Source organism: Thermobia domestica, chromosome 6 (assembly GCF_964235325.1).
Source record: "Thermobia domestica chromosome 6, izTheDome1.hap1.1, whole genome shotgun sequence".
Classification (NCBI taxonomy): domain Eukaryota; kingdom Metazoa; phylum Arthropoda; class Insecta; order Zygentoma; family Lepismatidae; genus Thermobia; species Thermobia domestica.
The window spans coordinates 74,977,077-74,991,063 of NC_137459.1; the positions used below are offsets into that span (position 1 = coordinate 74,977,077).

Consider the following 13,987-nt stretch of genomic DNA (forward strand, 5'->3'; position numbering starts at 1 on the left):
TTCCCGTCTGGTGATGTCCAAGTGTATTTATGAACGTCGCGATGTGGGAATTTTGTACTCTTCACGATTAGGTTTTTGAATGTTGCAAAGTTCACAAGTCTAACACCGTTGTCATTACTTTCCTTATGCAGACTTTCGTTCCCTATAATCGGTTTGAAAATATCCTCTTGTCCTACCTTCGCATTGAAATACGTTTATGAACGAAAAACCCTGTTCCTAACTGGTGATCTTTATTTCCTTCCCCGTAAAAGAACGTAAAATTTCCGGAATTCTCAGATCCATTTTCTTCCTACCTAACTTCCTGAACTCCTACTACGTCCATCCTATATTTCTCTAACTCACTCGTTACGGATTTTAACGCGCCTACCCTATAAGGACTCCTAATATTACATGTTCCAAATCTCATGTCCATTTTCTTTTGCTGAGGTCGTGCCAAGTTATCAGTCCTTGTCCGAGGCTTTTGTGAATATTTCTGAACAAGTTTTTTTTTTTTTTTTTTTTTTTTTTTTTTTTTTTTTTTTTTTTTTTAAACAGGATGAGGTTGTTAGCCCTACCCAAACTCCCAAGCTGGAGGACCACTCCTAGTCGGCTGTCCGCGACTGCTTATTCAGTATATTCGCAGCTAACCTCTATATCTAGAGGCCTTCTCCTCGATCCGCAACCTGAGGACGCGCCATGCCGTGGTGACAGGAACCCACGTTACACGGATATTGCCGCTAATTGATAACTAATTACACTAGATTAATTTATGTCAATCTGCACTCACTAGTATATCAGACTCGAAACTTTTGTTATTGTCAGCACTAACAAAAGTTAAATAGCACGTGTACACTGAAGATTTAGAGCGATTCGATAGTCGATGTTGTCCATTCCTAATACGCGCGCGAACTGACGGGAGGTTTGAGGCGAGAGCTATATTTGTCTTGTCTTGTGCTATCATCTCGTGACAAAAATGTCAAAGAATCTTATAAACAATGTACACGTTGTTAGTTTGAACTTCTGCTTCTACACAAATATTACAAAATATTGGTACATAATATATATTACATGTATGAAACATTTGTATACACATATATATATACTGAATTTACTATATATTTTACTTAAATATAGAGTTATCATTTTTCAGTTACTCTAAAAACAGTAAATTTCTTGTGCCTGGTGGTTTGTCGACTCCTCCTAGCAGGATGATCCCGTAACTCCACCTCTCGTAGCCAGAAGTACCTGTTAATTTTATAAAATAAAAAATAGCTACAAGATAAAGTTTGTAAAACCAATTTCGACGGAGTGTAGCCTAAAGAAATAAAATATGATTTACATGATATTTTTCCAAGACCATGAATACTGATAGGAAGTATAATTATTAATAACACTTGAAAGTATTGTATCTAGTACTTTTGTCTAAAATAGCTAGTATATTTCGTTTAAGTCCGCTGCACCAGTCATGCATTGAACTGATGTGGTAATCTAAAATGCTGAAGTGGTAATATAAAATTGCAGCCAAGTCCACCTTTGTTCACAGTTCTTTCATCCTGGACACGGAACAAAAGTTTTAACGCATTTATATTGTGCTTTTTTCTTTTATATGGTGTTTTACTAAAATTCCATCAAAATTATAAAATATGAAGTAAGCAATATTTACAGTTATTATTTACACTACGTAACCTTACCTATGTACGATCCTCAGTCAAGTGTAAGTCAACTTCGTAAGATACAATTGGATAGTGTATTAATAAAATGGGGAATCTTTTTAAGTATATTTATTACCTTAATTATTAACAGACAAAAAGACCTATGCATGCCCTTCTTATGCAATCTACATGCAATGTAATTTATACCTGCAATATAGTCTGTTATATCACATACATATAATGTATTTCTCTTTGGACGTTTTAATATGTTTAATGTACTGAAAATATACTAGATTGTTACATCTTTGGCTACACGCGGTAACGTTCATTCAATCTGTTTCTTTGGTTTTCCCGTATTTGGTAGTTGCCGATACATTTGTACATTCTTTGGTAACTCCTCGGATGGTCGAAATCGTGCTACTTAGTAATCCTGTCTGCTTCACTTGGGTAACACATTTCAATTCATTCATCTCCGAAGTTTGCTGGGCACTGGTAACACGAATACAATCACTGGGTTGACTAGGTCCTATATCTGGTTCTCGCAATGTCATTGGCAGAGAGGAATACTCTTTCGTATCGACACTGTCTCTCTGTTTAGCTGATTGGACGAAACTTGAAGGGCCAGAAGCGACCTCAAAAGACGATTTAGTCATAGATTCTCTCTCGCCGTATATCATTGAATGACCACTTTCAATGTAAGAGGGACTTGGCCCACGATGCTCTATTCCCCGATAACTAACTGCCTGCACTTTGGCTGCCTGCGCAACAGTTTGGTAAGTGCTTCTCATCTTCGAGGAAGCAGGTACACTTTTCCCTGGCACTTGAATCTTTACTTTGTTCTCCTCCACCCCCGATAGTTTTTGCCCTCTTATCACAGCAATCTCCTGGTTCTCCTCCGACTGAACTGTCGAGATCTTTGCACTTGACATTGACATTCCTTGACTACGAACATCCATGGGATAGGCTGGAATGTAGGTGGGATAATCTCCATGACCTGAAAAAATAGTGTTGCGAAATATTGAAATTGATGGTTATATTATGCATTAATCAATAAGGTTGCAATGCACAAACAAGTCTAAGTACGATAGTTTACTTTGACAAAACACTATTCAAAATTTGCGCATTCATTCGAAATTAATGATAAGTGAAATGAAATGCGTGAGTATGCATATTTTATTATCGACTACATAAGATGAGGCAAATTATAAAAACGAAGCATAAACCTGGAACAGTGTGTTAAATGTATTTGTTTCTGAAACGTTCTTAACATCACGAGTACAAAATATCCATCATTGAGTAGGATGTTAACATATTATCTAGTATTATGCTTTGCAGCAGAAATCGTCGTAAAGCACACTGACTTGCTTTAGAATACGCCGTTAAAAACATTGATACAGAAATTATATAATGAGAAGCCAATGAAAGTAAGTACTGTAGCCACTGTAAGTTTTGAAGATAGGTTTCCAGGAATGCTTCAAAGAACTTTATCAAAGTTCGCAAACGTAAGCTACCGAAGGGAATAACTTTACAGGACATCTAGTGCGAATCATTTCACTGCACATTACTTTTCAAAAATAAACAAAACTACGAAACTTTTAAAAACTACTAAAATAAAGGAATTCATAAATATCAAGAATTAAGCTGGTAAACAAGTAAATATACTTATGAAAATACATACAAAAATAAAAACAGAAAATATATTTATGCGTAGCAATGATCTTTACTCTGATCTTGCAAGAAAATTAAACTAAAGTGAACTTAGGAAAAAAAAGTTATCTAAATTGTTTCAGTAAAAACAGAAACATGGTCAGCGATACATGACATATCTGCTTTACGTTATTTTCCATGGAATTATATGGTTTTGTCAGCATCAGCATGTAATGATAGTCTTTGGAACTAGACCATAAAAATTACCGCAACATAGATGCGCTGATTTTAATGATTCTGCTTTTGCTTGAAAAAATATACTTGCTAGTGGTGTCATGTAAATTTTACGAGGATATGATAATACTTTTCGGAGCTAAATTATGAAACTTTTCAATAGCCCGTAGCGTTAATACCGTGTGTAAGAGGGGAAAAGGGTAGTCAGGTAATAGTGAAGACAAAACTGTCGTATAATAAGAAGTTCAATAGTACTTTAATTCAGGAATGTAAACGCACCAAAGATAGATTCTACAATTTAAAAAATGAGAAGAGACAAATAGAAGATCGTAAGTGAAATACAATATATTCTTATTATTGATCGCTTCTAGCAACTGCAGGCGTTCACAATTTACCAGTTCAGCGCTCCTCCCTTCCGAAAGATTGATTCGATTCTCTTTCCATAAAACTGGATATCCGGTCGATCAACTTGGCGTTTGGATCAATCCTTCTCATTACTGCTTCAATGGAATTGTAAATGACAGGTGCTTCAAGTGCGAGTAAATTGCTTTTGTTAAATGTGCTCATTGTGGGCAGAGTTAACGCAATGTTAACCGAATTGCATATTGATTGTACTAATTAGAATCGGTTTTGAAAATAACAAATTGATTTGAATCATCACAAAAAAAAAAAAAAAAAAAAGATCGTTTCTTGTCGTTAAGCAGCAGTAGTTATCACGATTCTTTATTAACTTATTTAGTACCATGTTTTAAATTCGTCATATGAGCCGGAAGTCGACCAAATACCGAAGAAAATCTACCTCCCGTATACTCGTATGATAATTTTGTTGGCTCATTCTCTCTTATATTCTTTGCCCATTGCAACTAAACATTTGCGGTTAGTACCCAGACAGCACAATGCACGTGCAGTACGCGTATAGTACATGTACAATTGTACGGATGCAACATGTGCCTCACCTGTATAAATGCACGCCTGTACATGTGATGCACTTATGCGTCACAGTTCCTATTCAACATCTTCACGTGCGCAGTATATGTGCAATGTGCATGTGTACATGTCCTGTACGAGTGATTTACACCTATGCACAGGTGATTGACACGTAGCACGTATTCGATTTGCATGTAGTGCACAGGTAATTTATATATAGGACAGATGTGATTTACACGTAGCACACAGGTGATTCACACGAAGTACTCAGGTTTTTTACATGTAGGACAGAGGTGATTTACACGTAGCACACAGGTGATTTACACGCAGTATTCAGGTTTTCTACATGTAGGACAGGTGATTTACACGTAGTACCTAGAAGATTTACATGTAGAACACAGGTGATTTCCTTGTAGTGCAGAGGTGATGTCAAAGCATATTCGAGATACAACGAAAAAAAAAAGGAGTTTTTATATTTGGTGCCTTACGTTGTAACACCAAACATTTGTTTGCTAGCCGTAGCTAGCACCCACACAAAGGGTTACGTCCTTTATTTGGGTTATGAATTTACTATTCACTTTCGATTTGGGTGTATTTTCGAGGGGCAAGGAGGTTTTATATAATCTTTATTATAATTAAGTGCATTTAAGTACAGGTCATTATGGCCGTTAACCATAATCATCAGGAAAGGATAGGAATGCTGGCTTTCAATTCATTATGACATTAATGATAGCAAAGCAGTGACGCAGGATGAATCCATGAGGCGCACTTGACAACACAACACAACATAAAGAGGATTAGAGAGACGAATGTAGGTTATCTTCTGTCCAGAGGCTACTCTGGACGCAATGAAGACGAGGGGGAGCCCTATTAGTATTGGGAGGTCACAGTGCAACATATGATGGAGTGATGTATGGGGGTGGAGTAGGAACGAGAAAATCTTCTAGAAGTAGTAGATCGGGACTATTTGGCGGAAGAACATGATGATACAAAGTAAATAGCAGGGAGAGTGGAGAATGTCGAAGAGTAACAGAGGGCTTACGAAGAGTGGCTTCGTGGTACATTACATCAAAGAGTAGTGAATGGTGGTTCTGGAATCGCTTTGTAACGTATCTGAGCCTGAGATCTTCGAGATGATATAGTATGTGCCGAAAAGGCGTTCTCTCGTTTAAGTCTCTGGTGGGGGCTTGGTAATTTAATACGAAACGCAAGGCGTAGGGCGTGGCGCTCAAGAATCTGGAGGCGGCGGTAATATGACTCAGGTGCGGAGAGCCAAGCTGTAAAACCATAAGTTAAAACAGGTCGTAGGAAAGCTTTGTATGTGTTTAGAAGAATGTGAGATTTCAAACCCCAGGTTGTCCCAGTGAGGCGACGGAGTAGGTCCAGGCGGTTAGTAGCTTTGAGAATGATGCCTTTGAGGTGAGCAGACCCTCTGACATGAGAGTCAAATGTAATACCGAGATACGTTACCGTGGGACTAGCGGCGAGGGGTGTACCGTCAATCGTGACGTGGAGGTTGAATTAATTCCGATGGACACGACTGCAGTTGCCTGGTGGCAGAAAGACTACTGCTTGGGTCTTGTTTGCATTAAGTTTGAGACGCCACGTTTCACACCACTGAAGGAAATCATTGATGGCCGCTTGAAGGATGCGGTTAATATGTTGAATAGTATTACCTATCGCCAAGAAAGCCGTATCGTCTGCATATTGAAATATACTGACATGTGAAGGAAGGGCAGGAAAGTCTGCAACATACAGTAAGTAAAGCAGGGACGAGAGTACAGAGCCTTGGGGAACACCAGAGTGGTTAAACACAAGGTGAGAGAGAGTATCATTAATGGAAACATAAGTGAGACAGCTAGAGAGAAAATTGTAGACGAAGCGAATATAGCAGAATGGAAGTCTGAAGGAAAATAGTTTGTATAGAAAGCCTAGATGCCAGACTTTATCAAAAGCCTTTTTTAAATCGAAAAGGACGAGACAGGAAGGCTTGGATTAGTTTAAACTGAGCAGTGATGAATGTGGTAAGGCGTAGCAGTTGATCATTAATGCTGTAATTCGGTCGGAGTCCTGCTTGATGTATGGGAATGAGGTTGTGATCGGGAGATGTGTGTGGAGGAGTGAGACTAGAATTCGTTCAAGCATGTTACTGAAAACAAGGGTGAGTTGAACAGGGCGATATGATGACACAGATGGAGCCGGTTTGTTCGGTTTCAAGAACATTAAAGTTTTGGATGTTTTCCAATCATTAGGGATAAACCCAGTGCGAAGAATGAATGTGAAAATGAGAGAGAAAAGATACTGGAGAATGTACGGTCCCTCTTTGAAATGACGATATGTAATTGAGTCCAGTCCAGGAGCTGTATTACGTTTACGGGCAACGGTAGTGGTAATTTCTGTGACGGTGATAGGAACTGTCAACGGCGAATCGTCTGGTAGAACATGTTGAACATTTGGTTGAAGTGAGGGCGAGTCAAGATTTAGTCGAGCTGTAGGATGAGTACGGAGTGAGAGAGTAGGTCCAAGGGGCGTGAAGACGTCTTGAAGTTGGTTAGCAAAGGCATTGGCTTTTTCTTCGTCAGTGAGTAAGGGCGTATCGTTAAGAATTAGTGGGTAAGATGTGCGGGTGGTTTAGCCGGTGAGTTGATGAAATCTTTTCCAGTATTGTGTGGGGTGTGCTGTATCGGATAGATTATTGCAAGCTTTTATCCAGTTTCTGGTATTGTATGCAATGATGTAATTATGGACTGCCCGTTGGTATTGGCGATGTTCCCGAAACGATTCCAGGTTGCCTGTGTGAGTGAAATCTCGGTAAAACTGGCGGGAGCGGCGTATTACAGGGAAAAATTGTGGCAGCTGCTTAGGTCTATAGGAAGTAATTGGGGCCTGAGGAATAAATTGAGAGGATGTCTGGTGTATACTGTCGGTGATGGTATGCATGATATCATCGAGTTCTGTTTCTGTGGTAGGAGCTGGTACAGATTCAAGCCTATTGGAAAGAAATTCTCTGTATTTTGGCCAATTTTCACGATCGAAACGTGCTACTGAGCGGGGAGGAGCTGGTTGAGGTAATTGAGGAGGTCCTTTAAGTTGAAGAGTAAGTTTAACGGGAACATGATCGCTCCCCAAAGGATCAAGTACAGTCAAGGTAAGCTTAGTAAGAAGATTGGGTGAAGTTATGACAATATCTGGGGTTGTATTGGAGGATGGTCGTGTCGGTTACGGGAGATTGTGAAAGAATCCTGTCGTGTGGGTCTGAATACAATGGAGAAAAGTGAGCTTTTGGTGATCGGAACGACTGTGGTAGTTAATGTAGGCCATGATAATATAACTGCGAAAGTAGTTTGATATATATTGAAAAAAAAAAAAAACTTAGAGGAATGGGTTGGCCGGGTTGGATATAGATGGTGGCAACAGTGATGTAGCATTGTTTGAAATATAAAGTGGAGATGAGATGTTCAGGCAGCGTTCGGTCACCAGTAGTATGTAAGCGATGAGAAATAGATGGGGGGAAACCAACAACCAAACCGCCATTGGCACGACGAGCTGGGACGGCATTATCATGGCGAAGATGATAGGACAGAATTTTACAGGTGATTTTTGGCGTGAGGAATGTCGCATTAACCAGAAAATAGTGGATGTGTTCCTCAAGGAGCAGCTGTTCGAACAAAGGCTTATGTTTATGGAGGGAGCGAGTGTTCAGAAATAAAAAGTGAACGGCCATAGTGAAGAGAAATGAAAGTAGATGGTGAAAGACATTACACTGCAGATTCATGAATAGTAAAACAGAAGTGTGCATAGTTGTTGGAATAGGTGCCAGTGAAATTAACGTGCAGAATGGTTTTAGCGGCGAGTTGTACTTGTTGGAGAATGTGCTAACGGAGGAAATGATGAATATTCTGTAAGGTGACTATAAGAAATGCCAGAAATTGATCGATGGTAATCGGTTGGTGGGCCGAGCTGGGAAGCGGTGTGGTAGAATCAGTATTATGTATCCGGATGGGAACAGTGAGTTCACGTTTGAGTAAGTCTGCCGCGGGTTTAGCCTTACATTTGTAACTGTATGTGGGATGCTTATCTAGGCAGATTGAACATTGAGGTGCATTATTTAGATTTGTGCAAGACTTAGTTGAATGTGGGCCAGCACAATAACCGCATTTGAATGGGTTCCTGTAGTCGTTAGTGAGGTGCGAATTATAGGCCAGGCAGCGCTCACAACGTACAGAAAAAGGGGGAGGTCAGCGAGAAGGTTCCACTCGATGTTTTTTTTTTTTTTTTTTTTTAAGAAAATGAATGCACCATTATTAAGGAGGTCGTCTACCGTCTCTTGACTATTAGTGAGAACACGGAACATTTAAGTTGATCCGGATGTGTTCTTAATGCGAATGCATTTAATGATTGAATGGCGATCAAGTTTTAGTTCGTCAGCGATCTCGGCATCTGTATATTGTGGATCGACTCCTCGGATGACGACAGACAGAGCTGGAGACTTGTGAGGAGGTGGAGGCTGCTTTGCCTGATTCGATGTAAGCTTCTGAATGTTAGCAGAGGCGCCGAAGATCTCGAAAGAGTAGGTGTTGCGAAGTGTAGAGGCCATGTTTGGATCGATCGAGCTAATAATAATATCATTCTTGGTAGGTATTAGCTGTTTAACGCCTGAGCGTGGAACATACTTAAGCAGACGCAGGTAAATTTCCTTTAGATCAGAGTATTTCGGATCGTAATTAGTAAATAGAAAAGAGTGGACAACTGGTTTATATGGTGGTACTTTGTCGCTGGTCTCGGTCTCCATGTTACTAGATGTTGCTGAGGACTCACTCAAAGTATGATGACGTTTGGTTGGAGGTGTCATCTGGAGCGCAGCAGCAAAAGTTGCAGCTGTTACAGAGTGAGCCGTTGGACTACTAGGTTCTGGCTCCTGGCGGGCTTTTCGTTTATCGATCTTTGCCGCCGTCAGAGAAGGACCCTGAGTAACAATCGGAGGTGGTCCAGTATGACCGGGGCCTTGTCCAGAAGCCATAGCAAAGGTCGTATATTAGGTAGAAGGTTACAGGTTAGAGGAAGACCACCCATTTGGATAGTGGTCTAAGTGGGCCAAAGAGGCTATCAACCTGCCTAGGTATCTGTTGAGGTGGGCTAAAATAAGTCTCTCAACAGATACACACAGAGATCAAGCTTCAGTGACCAGAATAGGGGACAGGAGATTACAAAACTCGTCACTATGCTCTAGTGACGCTTCAGAGCAAAGCTCTAGGAAAGTACGAACACCACGGTCACGGTAATTTTGAAGTTTTGAGTAGAGTATCGAGCCGAAGCCCCTGACTCCATGAGTTAGATGGTATAAAAGATATATACAACATGTGCAGGTGGTTTGTTGGGTGGTACTATTATTTTGTTAGGCGTGGTAGACTACATCGGCAACTGTCACAGAGTAGCTGATGATGATATCAGTGGGAACGCTGGGAAGATATTAAATGTGTGGCGTACGATAGACATTTCGTAGAGCGAATTCGGTGCCGATGTTAGCTATTGCTGGATTAATGTGTCTGGGTAAAGTACGCCAGAACTTACTGTGAAGATGTCGCAGTAGTTCTCTAACAATAAGAAGCTCTAAATCTTCCAGAATTTGTGTTTCGTGTATATCTGTCATGACCAGTGATTATACGACCAGCTCTAGTTTGCACACTTTCAAGTGTTCGAAGGTGACTGTATGAAGCGTGTTGCCAGGCAGGGCATGCATATGAGAGGGTGGACAGGACTATCATCTTAAGTATGTGAACGCGGACCTCATGAGAAATTGAACTGCAGCGAAAAATGGGATATAACGCTGAGATTTTTCGTAAAGCTCTTTGCTTGATGTCGCTGATATGTGCGGCGAATGTTAGCCCACGGTCTAGTCACTCCCAAGTATTTGGCGTGGGTGGCGTGAGGAATGTGTGCGTTCTCATAGATAAGATGTCGAGGGACGCGGATGCGTCTTCGACTGTGTATGACAGCAAAACTTTTGTCTGTATTTACTTTAATCCTCCAACGTCTTGCCCATTCCTGAAAACTTATTAGTTGACGTTGCATATAGATGTAGCATTGTGCAAGGGAGCTACTGGTCGTGAAAAAGGCAGTATCATCGGCGTACGTTGGTAGGGTCGGAAGATCTGCTGTATACAGAGTATATAAAAGCGGTGAATATGAACACCAAACATATCACCTTCCAAGTATATCAGAAGTAACTAATAATTCTCAGTAATAATTTTACTTTTGGGTTATTTGCAAGGAGCAAAGCTTTAGGGAGTATATTTAACTTGTTTGCCCAATAACAAATAACGTAATATCTTCTGCTGTAATAGGTCACGAAAATAATTTTGTAAACCTATGAACTGTATGACACTAGTTACATCAGTACAGTGCTGTCACCTTTTGATCTTATATCCTAGCTCAATGGACGTTACGGAGTTTTTACAGTCATTCAACTGTCATTCGTCGAAAAGTTTCCATAACACCGCCTGGAGAAGAAACGACAACTACCATTGAACATCATATTTTAAATACTAGGAGGAACAAAATGTACAGACGATTTTTACATAAGGTCATAAAACAGGCAAAAATGTTAGAGAATGATACTTACATTAGGAAAGTTTCCAATAAAATGAAAGCTACATGGCAAATTATTCGGAAAGAATCTGGGGAACGAAAACCCTCCTCTAAGATAACTAGCGTTTCTTGTCAAAATAAAATTATTAAAAATCCGACTGAAATTGCAAATGCTTTTAACGATTACTTCACGAATGAAGTGGAAAAGCTTATTACTAATAACGTGAACAATAAACTATCTAGCAAACAATACGTTAGTAGACATAACGATATTTTCGAAAAATCATTGTTCTTGCACCCAGTAACTAGTAAGGAAATCTTAAATACTACACTGAAAATGACAAATAAGAGTTCTTCAGGATATGATGAAGTTCCTGATAAAATTCTAAAGCAATGCTCTTATGAAATTGCTGATACCTTATGCTTCATAGTAAACAACTCATTTAGTAGTGGCGTTTTTCCTGAGGCATTGAAGCTAGCAGTTGTTAAGCCCTTATATAAAAGTGGCAAGAAAGATCTTACATCGAACTATAGACCAATATCATGTCTGACTACCTTCTCTAAACTTTTTGAAAAACTTATGTACATAAGACTAGTTAACTTTCTAAATAATTTTAACTTAATATCTCCTGTTCAAAATGGCTTTAGATCAAATAAGTCTACTGAAACTGCTCTTTACTCCTTTCTCTATTCTGCTTTAAATTCAATAAACGCTAAGAAATATACAACCGGCATATTTCTTGATCTTAGCAAAGCTTTCGATATAATTGATCATCAAATTTTACTTAAAAAATTGCAAGATTATGGTATTAGGGGATATGCTTATGAGTGGTTTAAATCGTATATATCCAACAGAAGGCAAACTGCTGAAATTAACTGTCAAACTCGAGACACTCAGGGAGTAAGCAAATGTTATTCAGATACCAAAGGGTTAAAATTTGGAGTTCCTCAAGGTTCCATCTTAGGCCCTATTCTATTTTTGATATATATAAATGATTTGCCACAATGTTTAGACTCTGCTAAAATTGTTCTGTATGCTGACGATACAAATATATTAGTAACTGGAGAAACTTACGTTGAGTTATGTAATGCAGTAGATTCCACCATGTCTGCCGTCAGTGACTGGATGGATAGAAATAAACTAATACTAAACACAACAAAGTCTTCGTGCATGTGCTTTCACGTAACAAAAAACGAGATAAGAAAACGCCCTTGTGTAACAATTAACGGCAAAACGTTGAATTACGTCTCGGATATCAAATTTCTTGGTCTTTGGGTGTCAGATACATTAGATTGGAAAATTCATATTCAAAAATTATCTAGTAAATTGGCTCAAACCTGTTACATGTTAAAGCTTTTACGAAATAGTGTCAGTTAACATGTTCTGCTCACAACTTATTTTGGACTTTTTCATTCTAAATTGAAATATGGTATTATATTCTGGGGATCTACTGCACTGCTAAATTCCATATTCGTTTTACAAAAGAGAGCTTTAAGGTTTATGACCGGAAGTAAACCTCGAACTTCTTGTAAACCTCTATTTAAATTTCTTGAAATCTTACCTCTTCCATGTTTATATATATATGAACTTCTAAAATTTGTAAGAAAAGATATACAGATAGATACAAGCAGCTTCCGGTTGAACTCAGATATTCATATACATAATACAAGACAAGCGTCTGACCTTCATGTAGAGTCCTCACGTTTAAAAGTACATAAGAATAGTACATTTCCTATGGCAGTGAATATTTATAACAAGCTTCCTTCCACTTTAAAAAACAAAACATCTGGTTTCAATAAAGCAGTCAAGTCCTACCTACTCGAGCACTGTTTCTATTCTGTAGAAGAATATCTCGCCTCTAGTAAATAATGTTTAAAGTATATATATTTTTTATATCTATAATGTAAGGTTTTATTAACTGTTATGTTCTTTTATATCGATGTATGTAAATTAGAATAATGAAAAATTGTATCATTTTCTTTTTTCTTTTTTTTTTTTTTTTTTTTTTTACATAAATTCACACTATTTTAATATTGCATGTAGATTTAAATCTATACATATGTACACATTCAGTGTTCTTATGACGTGTCCAACTCATACGTTCACGTTGTGAACAATTTGTATGAAAAACGATGAAAATAAAAACAATACAAAACAAAACAAACAATGAAAGTAAAAGTATACACTTGCACGCTATTATGGACGTGTCATACATACGTGTAGTAGCCGTGCAAATGCACATGTGCACACAATGGCTTAAGCACGGGTTATTTAAATGTGCTTCATCCACGCAAATGCACATATGCACTTGCACGACTTAATCACGGGTTATGTACGTGTGCATAACCCACGCAAATGAACATGTGCACATACACGGGTTATGTATGTGTGCTTCATCCAAGCAAATTCACATGTACGGCTTAAGCACGGGTTATGTATATGTGCATTATCCACACAAATGCACATGTGCACATGTACGGTTTATGCATGGATAGTGCACATGTACTGTACACGTACGTGTTGTCTGGGTGCACTCAAATTGTACTTCCTAATGGGACATGTTTTAGTCTGCAACTCTATTCATTGATACCGACAGTTTACATGTGAGACACAATATATCAATCAAATATATGTAACTCTGCTTCTTTCCTATTCTAACAGTGTTCTTCTAACTTGAACGATGTTCTATGACTTTTGTTCATTGAAATTTTATACTTGATTGCAGTTTATTTCCATCATTCTACTTTTGATAAAACACTTCAAGAATAGGAGAGTTTCTTTGGAGGTCACCCTACGCCGCTCATGCACTACGTCCAATTGTACATTAATAGCATCTGTGTCTACAAATAATGGACATTCCCTTTCACACAATTTAGATCCGACATTTCCTTCTCGAGTTATGTCTCTCTATTCACTTTCCCAACACTTTTTTTTTTATCTGTCATAGCGCCGAAAGAAA

At 38.6% G+C, this 13,987-nt stretch overlaps 1 protein-coding gene across 2 annotated transcripts in view; it reads right to left on the reverse strand.

Moving 5' to 3' along the window:
• Window positions 1-1,745: 1,745 nt before the first annotated feature.
• Window positions 1,746-13,987, reverse strand: part of LOC145688054 (rho GTPase-activating protein 45-like) — a 271,266-nt gene continuing 259,024 nt past the window's right edge. For both annotated transcript variants that reach the window (XM_081761760.1, XM_081761759.1), the window contains exon 19: window positions 1,746-2,625. In XM_081761760.1, the coding sequence (XP_081617886.1) occupies window positions 1,961-2,625 (665 nt within the window). In that variant the 3' untranslated portion in view covers window positions 1,746-1,960. The remainder of the gene's footprint in view (window positions 2,626-13,987) is intronic.